The 20,700-nt window shown below is 33.5% G+C and overlaps 1 protein-coding gene across 2 annotated transcripts in view; it reads left to right on the forward strand.

Annotated features, from left to right (window-relative positions):
* LOC150093074 (very long chain fatty acid elongase 7-like) overlaps positions 1–8,274 on the forward strand; it is a 44,484-nt gene extending 36,210 nt beyond the window's left edge. For both annotated transcript variants that reach the window (XM_090414011.1, XM_090414010.1), the window contains exons 5-7: positions 472–577; positions 6,836–6,972; positions 7,310–8,274. In XM_090414011.1, the coding sequence (XP_090270137.1) occupies positions 472–577; positions 6,836–6,972; positions 7,310–7,630 (564 nt within the window). In that variant the 3' untranslated portion in view covers positions 7,631–8,274. The remainder of the gene's footprint in view (positions 1–471; positions 578–6,835; positions 6,973–7,309) is intronic.
* The last annotated feature ends 12,426 nt before the right edge of the window (positions 8,275–20,700 follow it).

Here is a 20,700-nt window from a genome sequence, read left to right on the forward strand (position 1 = left end):
CGTTGATTTTACTTCCAGAAGGCGAAGAGGGACTTGCCTGTACCAACGATCGACCACTTTGAAAACCAACAAAAAAAAAAAAAAAAAACGAAATGTTCCTCTAATCTACTAGGACTAAAGAGAAGAAATGTAAGATATTTCTTCTGCTTGTCTAGCTTAATGGAACTAGAAATGTTGCAGAGGATACATCGGATATTTCATAACAAATGGAGATTTTTAATACCTGTATATGAACCGTTTAGTGAACTACTCGCATATCTGAAATTTTGAATTTTACTGAACACTCTGTATTAACTATTGTTGCTTTTTGAATATTTTAATATTCTATTTTATTATTTTTTTATATTATATATTTTATATTCTTGTTTTTTTATATATTTTTTTATATTCTGTTTCAAAATGCTCTCTCTAATGTGTGTAGACAATACGGAAGCATCTGTATATTTAATATATGATAATTTTATTTTTCAGATTTTCTTTATTCTGAGAAAGAAATTCAGTCACGTGACTAATCTGCATGTTATTCATCATGCAGGTACCTTTACACTGACTTGGGTTGCTTGCAAATACGTACCAGGTAATATCATCACAAACAATTGCAATAACAAAAACGTTCTTGTTTATATTTCGTGTGTTCTAAAAATAAATAAATAAATAAATAAAACGTGTAAGGTGGGAAGAGGGATAAACAACACAAAATAAGGACATACTAATTAAGGTATGCAGGTGCATTTCTGAAGCCATTCCAGCTAATAAATTTCGCCGAAGAATCGACCTTCTCTAAGACACCTTAATTGTTTATTAAGGTATCACAAACCGTCGAGGAAATCATTCAGCAAATATTAGGTTTAATAAGTGTTTGAACATAGCCTTAGGGTTATCCAATGCGGGCTTTGTATCATCGTTGAAGATGAGTCGTCTATCACAGTGCTTCCCAAACTTCTGGATGTCAGGGCCCCTTTGCAAAAATTAAAAAATTTCACGGCCCCCCCCCCCCCTCGAAAAAAAAATCGTAATAGAGAGATATATTATTATAATATTTATTGTATTTATATTCAATACAAAACATACGCAGCGAATATTGCAAAAATCAAATGCATATATTACATTTTTTGTCTCTTACCGTTTGTTTCTGAAGACGACGCCCTTTTTTTTTTAGTCTGTTTCTGCTTCTTCTGATTGTTCACGGAATTTTTTTTTTATTTTTTATCAGCCACTTATCCATCTCAGGGTTAAATTTTTTAATGTAGAATAGATCAAATAATATCACCACTTACCGATACTGGCACACCACAGACTGATAACATGAAATTAGTGAATATTACCTGAATAAGGGAATCCCCGGACCAGGAACATTTTTCTCTTTTGTGACTTTTCTCCCTTTACGGTAATTAAGCCTAACGCGAAACAGACAGCAAAGGCAGGTTATTAAAACGTGCATATGATTGGTGGAGTATTAACAAAAGATCGCGCAACCGAAAGCTAAAAGCATAGCTGACAATTGAGTTGAAATGCTAACTCTCTTCAACCGAATTCCATATGTGAAACTGCCATAACATTCACTATGTATATATATATACAGGGTGTTCGGGATAAATTTGACATATTTATAATTAATTATATTTTTCCGTAAGTTACATGTATTAACACACACTTCTCTTCATTTAAAAGTTTGGACCCTTCTTCATTCATATACAAGATGTCAGAAAGGATGGATAGCTGGAACCCACCTGAATCATGGAAGAGAATAACTTGTATCATGATGATTCGTGCCCGCCATCAAAATAAGGATATTACGACTGCTGCCCAATGCTCCCTGAATACAGTAAAAACAATCAGGCATGAACTAGAGACTTGCAATGGTGACTACGAGGATGTAGCAAGAAGAAAGATCCCTAGCAGACGATCTGATTGCGTTCGTACAGCAGAATTCCTCGCAAATCTGCAGGAACAGGTGTTGAAGAACCCTGGCATTGGAATTCGGGCTTTGTTCGTGGAGTTGCTAACTGTAGTCAAGCCCTGGATAACAAGGGTAGCCAATGGTAGGCCGTATGTATGGCAGCAGGATTCGGCCCCTTGCCACACCTCTGGGAAAAGTCAAAAATGGTTGTCTGAAAATTTCTACGACTTCACCAGTCCAAATGTTTGGCCTCCAAACTCCCCAGACCTTAACCCCATGGATTATTTTGTATGGGGCGCAGTTGAAAAAGACACCAATCGCACTTCCAGTAATACAAAAGCCCAGTTAATGGATAAAATTAAAACAGTTTTTGCGGCCCTTCCCAGGGAGACTGTAGCATCAGCTTGTTCGAGGGTTCCGAAGCAGAATTGAAGCTGTGATCGATGCTAATGGTGGTTATTTTGAGTAAATCTTGTTGATAGTATTGTAACTAACTCTGCCTGTAATGTTTTTTGTCAATTCATTAAATTTAATAGATACAAAGAAGATTTTCTTTTTCCTTACGAAACTGTCAAATTTATCCCGAACACCCTGTATATTCATTTTTCTAAATTAACTGACTTAAAACCCGAGAATTATAACACAATGACATTTATTTGAAAAAAACGCAACATGTTTCGTCAAGAATGACTTCATCAGGCGATAAGAACATAGAAAGATATTAAAAGACACGAAATTAACATTGACACACTCTAAAGCTATACAATTATAAAGCCATAATATTCTACTGTAAAATACAGTTATCATGAGCTTGAACTACAGTCCGAGTTAAAGTTCTATTGTTGTACACCTGTGCGTGTGTGGAATCACGCGATCTCCAGTATCTAATAGTAGAGTTGAAAGAGTCAGCCAAATTATAGCTAAGATTGTCATTCATGTGAAAAGGGTCTAAGGTGATTTCTTTTGACTCGACAATGCGGCGCTCTACTTCATCATGGGAGATGTGTAGGTTTGAAGTTGATGGCCAGTTTATTTCATGTTGGTGGCTTTCGTTGTTCGTGTTTATTGAAAACAGGACATGGCTTGACAGAGCAGTTGCTCTGGTTCTCTTATAAGCAATGTCACGCTGGTGCTCTTCGAGACGTAGTAAGATAGATTTCTCTGTCTGCCCATAGTAAGGCTTTCCGCATTCACAAGTGACCTTGTATACACCTGGGAATTGTAGAAGGTTGTGAGGTTGTTTATAGTTGTTGAAGCGTGATCTTATTTTTGGCATAGTCGAGAAGCACGTTTTTATGTGAAACTTCTTTAGAATTCTACTCAGCTTTTTGGACAGTCTGCTGATATATGGCAAGACGATATGACCTTTGGAGTCGTCCTGTGTCTCTACGTTGCTACGTTGATGGTGGGATAATTGGTTGTTAATATTTTTTAGAGAGTAGCCATTGTTTTTAAAGGTCCATTTAAGATGTTGTAGTTCCTTTTTCAGTTCTTCTTCATCTGAGAGTACAGATCTTGCACGATTCGCTAGAGTTGATATAATACCCAACTTTTGTGCTGGATGGTGATGGGATGATGCATGCAAATATCTGTCTGTATGAGTTGGCTTTCTAAATATAGAGACTTTAATTGATTCAGGCATCTTAGTGAGTTTAACATCTAGGAAACAGATGGAACTATTTTCTTCAATCTCCATAGTCAATTTTATATCTTGATGGCGGTTGTTTAAGTGGCCGAGAAACTTGTGAAGATTTTCAGTACCATGCTCCCATATGAGGAATATATCATCCACGTATCTAAGCCAAATTTTCGGTTTTAAAGTAAAAGAGGAGATTGCTTTTTGTTCAAATTCCTCGAAAAAAATGTTGGCTAACACAGGAGAGAGGGGGCTTCCCATAGCTAATCCTTTGACCTGTTTGTATAGTTTACCTTCGAATTCAAAATAGCCAGAGTTTACACAGTGAGATAACAGAGAGAACATTTTATTTGAAATCTTGTTTTTTAAAATATGGAGAACGTCCTGTGTCGGAACGTTGGTAAAGAGTGCTACCACGTCAAAGCTCACCATGATGTCAGGAGATTTTAGTTTTAGGTCCTTTATTTTAGAGACAAAATCTGTTGAGTTTTTAATATAAGAAGAAGATTTTCCCGCATAAGCTTTTAACGATGACGCCAAATATTTGGATAACCTGTATGTGGGTGAGTCAATGCTGTCTACTATAGGTCTCAGTGGATAGTTTTCTTTGTGTACCTTCGGGAGACCATTATAACCTTGGAATGAGGGGGTGTAAAGAGCGGATGGAGAGCCGTGTATTCCGTGGAATTTCTGTGGTCTTTTGTAGGAAATTATTGGTTCTATTGTGTATTTCTCTTGTTGGATCTCTCTCAATTTCCGAATAACTATCTGAATCTAACAGTGCTAAGATTTTTTCTCGGTAGTCTATTTTATCTAGAACTACAGTTGCATTCCCCTTATCAGCCTTTAAGATGACGATGTCCTTGTTAATCCTTAGATTTTTAATCGCAAGTCTCTCACTAGGGGATATATTATCAGAAGGAGGTTTTGCGTTGTTGATTGCAAGAATTGCTTCGATGAGAAGTAAACTCGCGTCTGCAGTAGGAAGTAGCGAAGCTGCCTTCTCCATGTTAGTTAAAAGTAGTTCTTTAGGGATGCATTTTGGTGCCAACACAAAATTTAGGCCTTTTCCGAGAATTTTCTCTTCATCGGGACTTAGCACGTATGACGATTTGTTAATCACCAAATTTTTAAGTCTGCTATGACAATTATTTAAGGTAGATCTTTCTTGTTTTGACTTGAGAAAGTTGAATTTCCTGATTAGCTTCTGTTTGTTTAAGTTTTGAAATTGTAATGCACGGTGTGTACTTAAATCTCTAATGTGATTACAAGAATCCAGATCTAAGCAGACTGCTAATTGGTTTTCTAAAGATGTTTTTTCTGTGAAAAGCAAAGATAAATTTCGTTTTGTATCTCAAATTCTCTCTGTTAAAAGTTCAAGTTTAGCTCTAGTGTAAATACGGTGCGCTCTTTCTGTAGTAATGATTTCTTTAAATTGTAGGAACTTTGGAATAATTGAGGAAAACTTACATTTCTTCAAGAAGATAAGTCTGTTGATGTTAATTCCAATGCTCTTTAGTGTCTTCTGATATGCTTTCGTAAGTGCACAATTACCCTCGTCAGAAGGGAAATGATGATTAGTACTATTAACTCGGGGTTGGGATATGTTCATTTTTCTACATTAACTCACTTAAAACCCGAGAATTATAACACAATGACATTTATTTGAAAAAAACGCAACATGTTTCGTTGCGTTTTTTTCATTTTTTCAGTTTTTCATTTTTTCAGTTTTTTTCGAGAAACTAGTGAATTCATTCAAGAATGAATTCACTAGTTTCTCGACCACTTAAACAACCGCCATCAAGATATAAAATTGACTATGGAGATTGAAGAAAATAGTTCCATCTGTTTCCTAGATGTTAAACTCACTAAGATGCCTGAATCAATTAAAGTCTCTATATTTAGAAAGCCAACTCATACAGACAGATATTTGCATGCATCATCCCATCACCATCCAGCGCAAAAGTTGGGTACTATATCAACTCTAGCGAATCGTGCAAGATCTGTACTCTCAGATGAAGAAGAACTGAAAAAGGAACTACAACATCTTAAATGGACCTTTAAAAACAATGGCTACTCTCTAAAAAATATTAACAACCAATTATCCCACCATCAACGTAGCAACGTAGAGACACAGGACGACTCCAAAGGTCATATCGTCTTGCCATATATCAGCAGACTGTCCAAAAAGCTGAGTAGAATTCTAAAGAAGTTTAACATAAAAACGTGCTTCTCGACTATGCCAAAAATAAGATCACGCTTCAACAACTATAAACAACCTCACAACCTTCTACAATTCCCAGGTGTATACAAGGTCACTTGTGAATGCGGAAAGCCTTACTATGGGCAGACAGAGAAATCTATCTTACTACGTCTCGAAGAGCACCAGCGTGACATTGCTTATAAGAGAACCAGATTAGTGTATTTTTATCCCAGTTGTCTCTAATTGCACTATTTGTTGAGAAATATATTACACAGACTCCTCATACATTATTCACTGGCATAATAAAAGTACTTGTTTTTATTGCCTCTGCAGTAAGTGGCTGTTAGGGAGGGGTGTTTTTTACCACTGCAAGCGAGTTACTATCTCCCCACATGAACTTGTTTAAGCTTTTTTTCATGTGTGAAGTATATGCGAAACTTTTATTCGTAACAGAAAACTAGCTCGGATGAGAGTGATAATATAAAACGAGTTTTGATATATATATATAAAGTCAATATCAACAGTCCCTGATTACGAACGCCTGATGAAAGGGACAGGAAGATTTGGAGCTTCCCTGGAGAGCATTCGAAGTAAATACAATTAACCACTGCTTTGAAATGAAACATACGAATAAGCAATATTTACTAATATTCATTAAGCGCCGAAATACGCAGGCAGCAAAGTTTGCGAACCAACACCAATGTATGAATTTTTCCATTAATATATAAAAAATAACAAAAAAGAAATAATAAATAATAAAAGTTAAATACGTTTCTTTTAAAATAAAAAAAATCTACTTAGTCTTAAAACATTTTTAAATTTGTTTCATTATTTCACGGCCCCCCATCAACAAAACCTACGGCCCCCAAGGGGGCCGCGGCCCACAGTTTGGGAAGCGCTGGTCTATCAAATGTAGAAAATTCCTGGTTCTGTTTATGTTTTTATTATATGTTTTGATGTATAGAATCCAACGTCCATATAAATTGTGTTGACTTTGCTATATTTTAATCATATCGTAATAATGTCAAGTGATTTTGTATAAATATTAAAATATATGAAAATATGTCTGAATTTGAATGAATTCAAATATCTCTAGGTGGCAGCACGGGCCTGGTTATACTTCTGAACACTTTCGTGCATTCCTTCATGTATACCTACTATGCACTTGCTGCGCTAGGACCAAGCATGCAGAAATATCTCTGGTGGAAAAAACACCTCACCATTCTTCAAATGGTAAGTGCTATAAATAAAGTGGCATATATATTGCCGTAAATTGATGTGATTTATGACTTACTTAGACTTTGTGCGAAACAGAAACGATAAATAACAGAGAATCAGGTAAAATGTATGGATGTGTGGTATTGAAAGTACTGTCCCATGATCATGTACATTGGTCTTCTATTTAAAAGCCCCATGTTTCGCATATACATTACTAAGTAAAATATAATTGTTCAATATACTACTACTTTTTCTTATGGGATACTATAACATAGAGTAGTTTTGACATTCATTGGTATTGATATGATTGATCGAATGAAATTGATACTGACATTGATTTTCTGTATTGCAGATCCAACTTGGGTCTATATTCGTCTACTATTTCCAGATTCTTTTCTTCCAATCGTGTGGTTATCCAGCAATATTTTGTATAATAGAATGTTCAACCAGTGCACTCTTTTTTACTTTATTTTTTAACTTTTACCTTCAAACGTACATCAGGAAACATAACAAGAGTTCCGGCCTGTTGCAATCTCTACCTGCTTGCATTGGAGATCATCGAGAAAAGGAAGAATACCGAAATGGTAGTTACTCAAGACATGCTCCAATGGAACCAGAAAGGAACAACGCAACAGTTGATAACATACGCATGCGTAAATCAAATACAAATTGAATTTGCAGATGTGTATTTTCCTCAATAAAATATTTTAGTATTTAAATTTTACCAGCTAATAATGTTCTTTACATTAATAAGCGAATTTGGAATGTCGTGATGATAAAAAGAGTAAACATTTTGTTTGTTCTTGTTCTTCTAATTTTTTAAATATTTCGAAACGGTAAGTGATCCTCCAGTAATGAAACTCTAGAAAATAAACGAAACCTCTGGTTCTCTGAGAATTCAGTGAGCCAGATGTTTCGTTCATTTTCTGAATTTTTTTCGGGTAATTTTTGCAGCTGAGAGTAACTAAATGCCATAACACATCGGCATATTCCTCTGCACCTTTTGGGATCTCTCTTCAGTGGCATGGAGTTTGAATTTTTAAGAGAAGGTAACTTTACAAAAATATGAACCTTGGGGTTAATGTTGATGAAACTTAAAGTGTGATTTATCATCTTACATACATTTATAATAAATGCCACATATTGTACGTTAATTCCTTTTTAAAGATATCCTGATCAACAGAATATTGATTTGATGTCACAGCAGTGGTAATGACCTTGAAATCCACTTTATAAAGGTTGGCATCCTAGACGGTTCTAATCTCTTTCAAAACAAAGTGCATTGTGTATATAAACTGAAATATGTAGATTCTTGTGAGAAATTCGTCATCACCAACGGAGAGAAAACCTTAATAGTCAAGTATTCAAGTGCTTTAGTAATAAACTTTTGCAATTTGTATAATTAGATCTTACCCAGTTTATAAACGCAAAATGCTTTTAAATCAGGACATCGCAAATAGCTAATTCTAGTAGCTAAGTTTTGTATTTTACTTTAAAATATAGAAAATAAATTATATATATATATATATATATTATTTCATAATACAGAATTTATATGTGTGTATGCAATAAAACATTTTGAGATATATTGATCAAACCGTATATTCAGCACTCTACTTAATTCTCTATCAATAAAACGTATTACAGACTGAATATTTCTATTTCAGAATCTGACTTTACTATTATTTCTCTTCTATCTGTAGACTTTAATGACTTTAACTCTACTAAGTTACCTACACGTTTCATAAATGTTGCTGGCCTCATTAAATGTTACTAATTTTATGTTATTTATTGTTATACAATATTACTTTTGTTATTACTAGTCTCATAGATGTTGTTGTTATGAGATCCATCATCTATTGGCTTAATTTCCTAATGGTCATAATGTTATGTTATTGTTTTATGTTTTATATTTTATTATTATTGTGGGACTTGTTATCCTGTATGTTTGGAAAGAAAATTGTTTATTCATAAAGATAAATAAATATTCCATTTTGTTAATAAAGCGGTCATTTATTTGTCGTATAACCACAGTATAGCCATTCGTTAATTAAAAGAATAGTTAACATTAATTAATTAAAATTGTTCTTATAATACTTCGGGTTTATGTAACACTCAATATTCGCTTTCGTGTTTATAATATCATGTACTAAATTATGCAGCAAACAAAGAGATGAATACACAAAATATAATTGTAGAAATCTGTTAATCTATGGCTTGACCATTTCATCAAATTCGCATTATACATAACCCTGTGTAAAATGAAAATTAAGAATTTGCGAACTCAGAGAAATAAAAGATCTTAAACTTACTATGCTTTGCAATGGCTATCATCAATGTATCGCCTTTATTAAGTTCTTCCTAAAGATTGTAATTTTTAATTTTTGAAGTAGTTAATATTTTGATAAAGTCTTTAAGAAAAGACTTTATCAAATCTTTTTTTTTAGCGAAGGGCGTAAGGTTTCATCTTTCTTTCACGCGCGTGGTGGAGACACTGTTTAAACAATGACTGAAAGCTATTACTTTCATGGTTCATGTAATATTCATCGAACCATATAATTTCATGGTTCGATGAGAATATTTTGTGATCAAAGGATGGTCATGGTCATATCATGTTAGGTATTATGTATTGTGTTAGGTAAACTGAAGATTTCGATGGATCAGGGAAGGAAATTTGTCCTTTGAAAACCAGCTTAATGGCAAAGTACCTTTACTGTCATTTTTCCTAATGACGTATTTCCTGATGAAAAGTATTTTTTCCAATATCAAAATTGGATATGTTGATCTCAGTTCTTTACCTTTTACAGATGGCATTGTATTCATAAATAAATTTCCAGTTGAATTCTACAGGATCACTTAAATCTATGGAATGTCAACTGTAATAAATTTGGTATGAAAATCAGAATGTACTACATTACATTTGAATGGAAAACCTAGAGAATATGTAAACTATTTAAGTGCTGTTTATAGTGAAGATAGAAAATTAGTTATGAGAAAAGCAAATAAAGCTCTTATCGCTCTTAGTCAATCAACTGCATAAATTTATATCGAACTGTGAAAAATTAATCAAAATCAGTGAAATGGAACACCAGACTTTTGACTTTCTACGAAGGCTTCTGTGACTTCAATGTGCCTGATTTTATATATGGTGTATACGATGTTGTAAGAGGCGATTATTTCTAGTTTGAAAGTTGTGAATAAGTGAGTATTGTTTCGGGATCGAAAGCATGGGGATTAGCGGCGTATTTAATGCTTTGAGAAATTGGTAGTTGACAACAGCTATTTTACACAAAAGCTTCGAAGCAGTTATAATAGAAGCAGTTGTCAATATGGATAACTTTGTAGTAGATGAGAATGTTAATGGTTTTTCAATGATAAAGGTGGTAATCATGAAAATTGTTCTGCCATTTACATAGGCTCGACATTATTCAAAGGATATTTCTTTTCCCGAACCATTAAACACTTCAGAGCTTGGGGGCTTACCTATCCCTATAATTGACGAAAATGCAGAAAGAAAAAATTTACTTCCAAACTAAACTAAACAGTTTAAACACAGACAATGAAGCACACGTCTTACTACTCATGTTTATAAGAAACAATGAAACAAAAATAAAAAATAAAAAATAATCAAATGACCTTCCTTCTGTTAAAAAGATTTACATTATATACTCCCTAGGATGTCAAGGACAGTAAATGTTTCAAAGGATGCGTTAGCTAGTCTTATACTGTGTGGAAGGGCTTTGTCATCCCTCAAAACAGCAAGAGGTGTACACGTTTACAAACATAACCTCTCCAATTTTATCTCCAAATACGTGAGAAGTTGCAAAACTTATACAAGTGGCTTGTGCGGGCAGAGATTATGGTTTCATGTGCACGCTGATATTATTCTTTTCGGACGTTTTGGCGAAATACTCGACAGATGAGAAGAGTATTCTAAAAATGGGTAGATTTGACATTTGTACAAAAGGTAATACAATAAGTAATGGGAAGTTGCAGCTTCAGTCCAAAAGGGTGTTCAATTTCAAGACCAAAAAAAGTACAGGTGTGATCCCTTTGTTGCAGGAAAGAGGTAAATATATATCTCTGGGAGTCAACAGCAGTTAGAAGACTTGGTTTTATTTTTAATATAATATTAAGTAGTGAAAATGGGGAAAAAATATAAAATATGTCTGTCTTATGAATTTTTAGCAACTGTTAAAGGAAATTTTTACTTAATTCCTGTTATTTTTTAATTAGCGATTTCAAACTCGAGTTGGTTGCACAACAGAACTATAAAGTTCTGTTGTGCAACCAACTTTCATGTACGAACTTGTGTATGGACAGCAAACGATCGAAACTTGGAAAGAAATTTGTTCACACTAGAATTTAAGCCTAGAGATTGTATATGTTTAAACACATATAACAATAAAACTGTTTCAAATGACATGAGTATATTAAAGGTAATGAACAAAACATAAAGAAAAAAATTGTGCCGTCAAAAATTGTGACGGCACAATTTTTGCTAATTTGCAGTTAGCAAAAATTTGCAGTTAGCAAAATTTGCTAACTGCAAATATTTTTCTGACTGTGTTAAACATGTAAAAATATTATCCGATTAACTTGGAATGCCACAGTGAATAAGTAGCAGCCACTTGTTTATAATTATTGGTTTAAAATTTAAATGTCATGGAAAGTTCATCCACCCTAAGACTGTCGCAGTAACGAAAACGTTAATACAAAACCTACCTGCCAATCATCAGCAATAAACTGCATTGAAGTTCCTGCTTTCACATTAACCAAATCTTTTTTTTTTACATCATATGATTTGACCTATATTTATAGATGGTTTAATATGTTTACCACAACAAGACAGGAAACATACGTTAGGTTTACTTTTTTTTTTTGTTTAAAATCAGTTTATTTTTTTAAATTAGTATCAGAGAGAGAGAGAGAGAGAGAGAGAGTTTTGAACGATATATTTATATTGCATTTAGTTTACTTCGATACATTTTGTTATTATTAAGCAGTACTAACTTGAAAAAAAGTACCAAGCATTAATCTCACGTCATATGCACTCCTATCGTGTAACTCAAAATAAAAATATTTTAATATGGTCATAGATGCTTTATTTTTCTTTTATAGCTTACGATAAAGAGATGCCATTTCTATTATTGATTTCCATAGCATCATCAATCAGTTAAGCCTAGTGTGTTAATTTTAGGGTAAGACGAAGAGGACAATTAATTATGTATCCTAACTGTGTGGGTTCTCCTCGCAGGGTTTACTTGTTTAGACAGATTAAAAAACCGACTTTCCACGAGAAAAAAAAACTGAGCTACCTCCTTAGGTTTGTAGTTTTAAATCGTGGGTATTGACAAAAATGATTAAAAAAAAATAAAGTATGAATATGCTAACAATCAAGTGTAGAATAAATATATAATTTTGCTAACTGAAAATAGTTAGGAAAAGGACAATAACATAATCTACGAAACGGAATGCCGTAAGAAGTGCAGTAAACACAAATATAAACCAAAGTTGTATTACGAATATATAGCTTGTGACAGTTTCCTTAATTTTTTGGAGGCTTATGAGCGCATGAAAAGTATCCGGTATTGTGGACAGCAGTAATGAAAACAGCACATGGAGAGTTTCTATAGCTTCGGTCTTTGAATGGAAAGTCCAAGACGTAAAGAATCTTCATTAGAAGTTTCAATTGAAGGTGAGTTATTCATGTCTTCTCTCATGTCTCCTAAGGTTTTCCTTCCGGAAATTCGGGTTGTTTGTCTACAAACCTTCCAGATAAACATGTGAAAATATTCATTTAAGCATAAAACTAACCACTATATTTTAAACACACTATAGCATATTTTGACATGTTAACAGAGTATCATTGGATATTGATTGCTTCGTCAAGTGAATGAAAGCCAACATGCTACACATCTATTATATAAGGTCACGGACTTCAAGGAAACGGCTAAAGGTGTGTAGAACCAACAGCTACGCTGACAGTGTGAATGCAAATAGAGTTTGGTGCACGTCCATATTTCTCCCGTATTTTTGATTAATAGAAGACTGCCCAAAGAATGAATCAAATGTCTCACCTCTATCTTAATGAACCTGATAGTCCTTGTTCTTCAGGTCGTCTTGAATGTGTGTATGTTGTGTGAGAGGGTGTGTGTATGTGCCATTCATGAATTATCTAGGGATTTCCTCTAACATATAGATAGATAATTATAGTTATTAAGTTATCTATCTTCATTATGTATTCGGCGAAAAGATGAGTGTTGCATTGGTGTTAAACAAAGTTACTGACTCTCCAGTAGTTTCTCGAGTATTTCCCTTTAAACAGAGATTTTGAATAATAGTTTCGTTACCTGAAAATTGCTTCGACCTATTGATTGTCACACAGATCAGCAATGCTATGGATTATATATGTATATACTGTATATAGTTGGTTAGTTAGAAGGTAAAATGCTTCTTGAGAAACAAGGTTTACGTAATGCAGTGATATACAAGAATACATCCTTGATATCGTAAATCGATTTCCATTTCACAAGGTTGCTGCCAGCAAGGATGACAAACCTTCCTTGGTAGCAAACATAATTATGTCATGGTTAATTAGTATACATTTTAGAATCTTTAATGAGTTTCTGAAACTGGTAATATTTTCTTGACTGGAAGCGAGTAAGGTTGTTCTAATTCATAATTATGGTGCAGCATATGACGTGTATAAAGCAGTGGGTCTTCTCAGTATTATAAACAAAATAATGAAACAATAATTTAAAACAGTATACGGGATATTCTTCACAGAAAATATTTGTTGTTTGTTTCGTTACTTGGAGAATCGATTACGATGAATATGCTTATGCTTTATGATGAAAGAACTCTTAAGTTCTTTCTAGCATGAACTCAACAGCTTGGAAGAACGGACAGAGAAAGTGGATTTCAAATTTTAATGCGAATTGATTTAAGTATTATTTGATAATTGAAAATTCATGAATACAAGATTTTAGTTGATAGGTAATTCAAGTTCAGGAATTATCAACACGCTATACAATTAATAAACTTGATGTGTAATAGAAAGAATGAGATAATTCTGTTATAGGAGTTTTTAATCAGTCTAATATTGAATCAACTCCAAGCTTTATCACCAAGATTGCTAAAGAATTCTAAGAAATCGTTTGATTAATTGAAATCTGATGAGTTTTTCCAACAGGAGAAGGAAACGGGGTTCAATTGAAGTTTATAAATTGGTTTAGCGCACGAGATTAGCATGACTTGGTCACACTTGGCTGAACAGGGCTCACCTAAACGGCATAATAAAAGAAATAAATGAAATAAATAGTGTGCAGTGCAGTTTTTACCATTTTGTTATATAATGTGTGAAATAGTCCTCACAAAAGAATTATGGAAATTATGAGATTAGGTGATTTTGAGAAATATTTAGTTAATTGCTATGGCTGAAGAACAAGTTGATTAAGGTGTATATATGATGTGTGCGTCTGTGTGTGCGTGCGTGCGTGTTGTAATAAAATAACAACAGATGAAAATATTTTTTCGTAATTATATATTACGTTTTATTAACATCTAGATATACTCAGGGTTTCGTTCTCATTGATAAAAAGCTGATGAAAGTGAGCATTTCAAGGGTATATATGGAGCGCTGCCTAACCAGAAAGAAACACAGCAAATCTGTGGACAATACTTTCTGCCCTAAACTAGGCTTCCTTTTATCATTAGTCAAAAGGAATGGAAGATATCAATGCTCATTTTAGGTTATAAAACTCAATGAATACTATGTTTTATAATCTAAAATGTGCATTGAAAACATTCTAAGTAAAACTTACTGAAAATCCCCCTGAGAACCCTTTATAACAACTCCTCATTTATAACAGCGATGTCCAATAGTTGAAATGATGTAGGCTAGAATAACTTCTATTTTATTTCTTATTATTTTATATTCTTCAGATGTAAATGTAATTGATAAAAATGCACACAAAGTAAACGATAGGAGTTTTCTGAAAATCTTTGAAAAACAGAACTTTTTAATAATAAGAGATTACATTTGCTGATTTTTGTATTTTCGTTGTTTGACAGCAAAAGCTATTAAGGCTCTGAGACCAGCAAGTTATTAGTTTCAATTGTATCTGTCCTTCTGATCAGTTTTCTTGTTTTCGAGGTCAAAATTCCCAGTTCCAGGAAGGAAAAACGCACTGTATAAGACCAGTCACTTCATCTTAAGATGAAACAACTGGCCTTAAGCGGTAGGTTTCTTCCTTCCTGGGAATTCAGATTTTTTTTCACTTAACGAAACAGGAAAACCCTCCTGATGGATAGATACAATTAACATTAATAACACGCTAGTCTTACAGCATTACTATCTTTTGCTGTAAAACCAACAAAACAACAATCAAGAAATTTAATTGTTGAAAAGTTCTGTTTTTCAAAGATTTTAACAAAACTCCTATCGTTTGCTTTAAAAAAAACAAAACATAGGATGTAAATTAGAGATCAAAGGAAAATATCACTGATCAAATTAATAAAATAAAATATTTAGCACAAAACTAAATAAGTAGGGCATTAAAAAAACGACGTATTTAATACGTCGAAAGGCTATTAGAATGTCATAAGGATGCTATTGAGAAAATCAAGGACATAAAAAGAAGTCTGGAAAAGTAGTCCTACTAGAATTCAATAAAATAAATAAGATAGATAGATAGAGCAAACGCATACTCACAGGAAAAAACTATGATAATTCAACAGACAAAAGTGAAGTGATGATACGAGCATACTACTAAAAAGAACAAAAAGTGAGTTTTAATTTTCGTATGCGGGCTTTTCATCTGGCGAAAGTAGGTTGGTCAGATTTATTTGTGAAAATCTGCGTTCAGATTTATTTGCAGAAACTGGTCTCGCACTCGGAATATTTCTGATACTTTCGTTTTTTTTTTTATTTGTCCTGTACAGATCTACAGGATGATTGATTCAAAAAAGGCTATACATAGAGAATAATGCATTCGTTTAGATCAGCAGTTTCCATGTTCCTGGATTGGTCGCGTGGAGTGGCCTCCATGCAACCCACATACGAAAGATGAATTACCGAAAGGAGAGTATTCGAAATGCGATTACGGGCCATAACAACGACGTGCGAAATCTCATCTTATACGAGGTGCAAAAAAATATTCCTGTAATGAATTCATTTTTCTTGAGATATTTTTTTCTAAACTCAGACTTTCAAAGATCTCTTTCTCATGTTTTACAAGCAGTTTTATAGCAGCTTAATATCTCTCTGTTATATGACTTATGATAAGCTATTTTTCTTTCTTAAAAGCATTATCTGTGGCTCTCGACTTTGCTTTTGTAGTTTACGTAAATGCATTGTTTACCCACTCCTTAAAAATCTTCATACTCACTCTTCTTTTCCATTCCAGGCTTCCCAAGCCTTTAATTTTGATAATTTATTTACTTAGTAGAGAAGTCATTTTTATCCACATCCCAACAGCACGCCAGTCATTTATGCCAATCATTCCTTGCTGAAGAAATAGATGCTACTTTTTTACTTGAAGGTTCGAGAAAATTCTCGTACCACTTCTTAGATGAACAGAATGACTGAATATCTGCGAAAAAAATAAAATCTAATCGCATATCATCCTCCAACTACATACAAATCGTGTTCCCTACTGAATCCTTCTACTACGTCATCTACCGCCCATCATCTACAACAACAATGGTACTGTTTTTGTCTGTAAATAGCAGGTGTTCTTATGGTCAATTTGTAAGCGCGATGGAAAAAAAAAAAAAAAACGTTTTTTTTTCCGGAGGAAAAAACCTACTACAGCCATATGATATCGGCTACCTCACTTTCAATTCAATAAAGTCCATATAAGGATTCATCTCGTCACGATGAGAATCGAACGGAGGAGATACTAGTTCTTCCATCTAGTGGAATGAAGGCGAACAATTCATATTCAATTTAAAATTCTAAAAAGAGTTATGAAGTTTTAGTTAGCAAATATCTTAACAACATACCTGGTTATAATGAAAAGTTCATTGAATAAATAAGTTTATGCGAATAGATACTTCATAAACCTGAAAAATATACTAAATATACGAATATACGACTCCCAAGAAATATGTGCCCGTTTAAACAGTGATTTTTTTAAACTGTTGCTCTGCGTAACTCATCTCTGAATTCTGCATATGGCATTAAATCTAATTTTATTATATAAAATGTAATAAACTTTAAATTACATTGTTTGCCTTACCCCGGCAAATTTAATTTAATTTAACTAAACTAAATGTTAATTTTTAGTTATAGTATTTAAGTTAAAATACTGAAATCTGTTACTTTGCTCTTCTTAATATTCAAGTTAATAATTTTTAGATTTCAATATTAGTGTAGCAAGTGTCACCCATAAAAGAAAGCCAGTGTTGCCATCTAGTGGAAAAAACAGGAAATTTCACGGTTTAAACTTCATATTCAAAGAGCTCATATCTTTGTTCTATTATCAGGATGATTAGATAAGCCTTTTAACACCGAAACTCAGGTTTTAAACAACAAGACTTATCTGATCGTAGAACTAGTACAGTAATTTATAGTATTAAGACATTCCACGAGATGGCAGCAGTTGTCTTCTACACTTTTTCTAGATGCCTATGGATGATTGATAGCCTTGGATAGACTGGCCAATGATCTTCTAAAAGTTAGGGAAGGCTAAAACGCCTCACCTCTTCGAAAGATTGCTAAAGGAAACAAGCAGAGAGATCATGGTAGTAGAAAACACTGAACGGGAATGTGATCTGGATATATATATATATATATATATATATATATATATATATATATATATATGTAGAAAGTACCTTGGATATAATAAATGTTAAAAATACCAAGCAATTTTAAACCTGGTTTTACTCCATTTCCCAAGTAAGCAAACAGACAAACAAGTCAAGTTTGCGCCTGCAAGTGATGCAAGTCTAGCTGATCCTACAGGTAGTGCAAGACCAAGGCAACTCGTGGTAAAGGTGGCATAAGTTCCGATCACTAATCTTAATATTTACCCTTAATGCCAAAACACATCTCCAAGAAGGGGATGCATGATGTTTTGTATTAAAGGCAAGAGGCCACTACCCAGACCTGTTTCGACCTTTTTTGAGGTCTCATCAGTGGGAGCTAGGCTAGGAATACCAAGATTTAGTAATACAGAGCTTATAAGTATTTTACCAGAACAAGTTGCCATAAGGTGTTTTAACCTTATTAAATAAAAATCTCTGGAGGAGATATAAATGTAGAAGGTATTTTACCTTGGGCATAATAAATGTTAAAAATACCAAGCAATTTTAAACCTGGTTTTACTCCATTTCCCAAGTAAGCAAACAGACAAATGAGTCAAGTTTGCGCCTGCAAGTGATGCAAGTCTGTTTGTCTTATTTGTCTGCATGCAACTGTTTGGATGCAACTTATTTGTATAAGTTAAATATCCCTGCCTTTCCATATCCCAAACCTGAGATAATGGAAGGCAGCTGGAGTAGATGACAGTCGACTAAAATTGCTGAAATCTGGAGGCACAAAAGGTTTACATTGGCTACACTGCATAATTCAGGCGGCCTGTGAGATGGTTGAATTCCAGACGTTTGGAGTAGAGTGCTCACAGTACCTATCTATAAAAAAAGAAAACAAAGCTGAATATAAGAATTACAGAAGTATTTCTAATGTAATTGTTCCTGGTAAGCTTACCCAACTATTCTTGAAAAATAGTTAAGAAAAGGTGTGGAGAAGAACAAGCTAGCCTCAGGCCAAACAGAGGCTGTCAGGATCTGATTTTTACTTTAAGATAAATAGTTGAGAAATCATGGAAATATAACAAAGATCTACATTTAAGTTTTGTAGATCTGGAAAAGACATCAAGGTGCCAAGAAAAAAGCTGTTCAAATTTTTTCAGTTATGTGGTGTTAACAGGACATTATATTAAGCAATACATAGTCTCTATTTAAGCTGTAAATTAAACTGGAAAGAGGTATAGGAAAATGATTTCATGTTCAATCAGGTGTGCGACAAGGGTGCACATTATTCCTACTGTTATTCATTATCTATATGGATCACATTATGAATAAAAGTGGTATTAAATCTGATATCAAAATTGGATATGTTAATATCAGCTCTTTTCTTTACGCAGATGATGTTATACTCCTAAATAAATCCAGGACAAGTCTGCAAGATTCCCTGACCAAATTGAATAACTGTTGTAATAAATTTGTTATGAAAATTAGAATTTGTTAAAATAAATTTAATAATAAATTGAAAACACTGAGGATGCAGTTGACATTGAAAACATCAACTCCATCCTGAATTCAGAAACTATGGAACAAGTAAAATGTTTCAGGTATTTAGGCATAATTTTAGTGCAGATGGCAAATTAAATATGGAAATAGACAGCAGAATCAACAAAGCTGGCATGGTAGGAAGTCAACTGAATAAATTTATATGGAATCATAGAGAGATTAATCAAAACAATAAACTTGCTGTATACAAGAGTCTGTTCAAACCAATTTTAACTTGTGGATCTGAGAGCTGTGTCAGAAGTAAAACACTTGACCAAAGACTAGAGACCGCAGATAGAGTCCTGAGAAAGATTAGAGGCGTGAACAGATGGCATAAATGGCAGTCTCATATTAAAACGAGGATTTTAGAAAAGAACTTGACATTGTCAGCATCCAGAAGTGCGTTAGCAGAGCTAATCTCAGGTGGTATGGTCACTTAAATAGAATGGGAGAGAGGAACATCAGCAAAACGAGTTTTCTTTGGCAGGTTGGCAGGAAAACGACCCAGAGGAAGACCAAGATGTAGGTGGATTGATACAATAAAAAGTGCCTTAGATGACAGAAATATAAGATCTGATAATATTTGAGTCTTGACAAGTAACAGACTGATTTGGAGGAAAATTGCAGATAGGAAGTTAGTAATGATGTAAATTTTTCATGTAGTCTTGTTTAGATCCTGCACATCTTCTAAGGATACATGTCTGGAATTTTATGATGAAAAGAAAATATTCGCATTCTAAGTATGCAGTAGGTGACTCTGCTGAAAATGATATTTCAACTGTTTTTTTTTTTTGGCAACTCGTTTCAGCATCTTCTAATTACCAGCGCAAGTGTTTTTCCCTTTTTTCAGACTGCTTTAAGTCTCCAATAAGCAGGGTGATGATCTCTCACTGAGGGCAACGAAAACATCATCACTTAGAGAATTTCACAATTCTGCCTAGAGTTCAGCACTTTAACAACCTACTTTTTTTTCATTCTAAAATTAAAAACGAATTTTTTTATTATTTACTCATTAAAATTATCTTAAGCTTTTTATTAATAACTAATAACTATTCTAATAAAACTCTAATAACTATTCTAAATTATAATAGAATAGTTAATAGGAATAATAGAAATATATAAATAGTTAACTATAAATATTAGTTGGATATGACTATGATCCCTATCATCATCATAACACTCATTACTGGTATCGACCATATTGATCTGTTCGGGTCTCATTATTCATCCAATATCCTTTTTTGAGGTTTCCTGCCTTTTCTTTCGAATTGGCTTGTATTTCGCCATTTCGCCAGATATCCTAAACATTTGTTTAGGTTATCTGGTGTTGGCCATTCAGTTTACATGTTCGATCCATTTTTGTTTATAATTGTTTAGTTTTTCTTCTATTGATTTTGTTTCTAGTTCTTTTAAAATCTCTTCGTTCCTTTTTTGATCTAATAT

The sequence above is a fragment of the Typopeltis vanoorti genome, chromosome 24 (genome assembly GCF_054136105.1).
Source record: "Typopeltis vanoorti isolate ZY-2024b chromosome 24, IOZ_Tvanoo_1.0, whole genome shotgun sequence".
In the NCBI taxonomy this organism is placed as follows: Eukaryota; Metazoa; Arthropoda; class Arachnida; order Uropygi; family Thelyphonidae; genus Typopeltis; species Typopeltis vanoorti.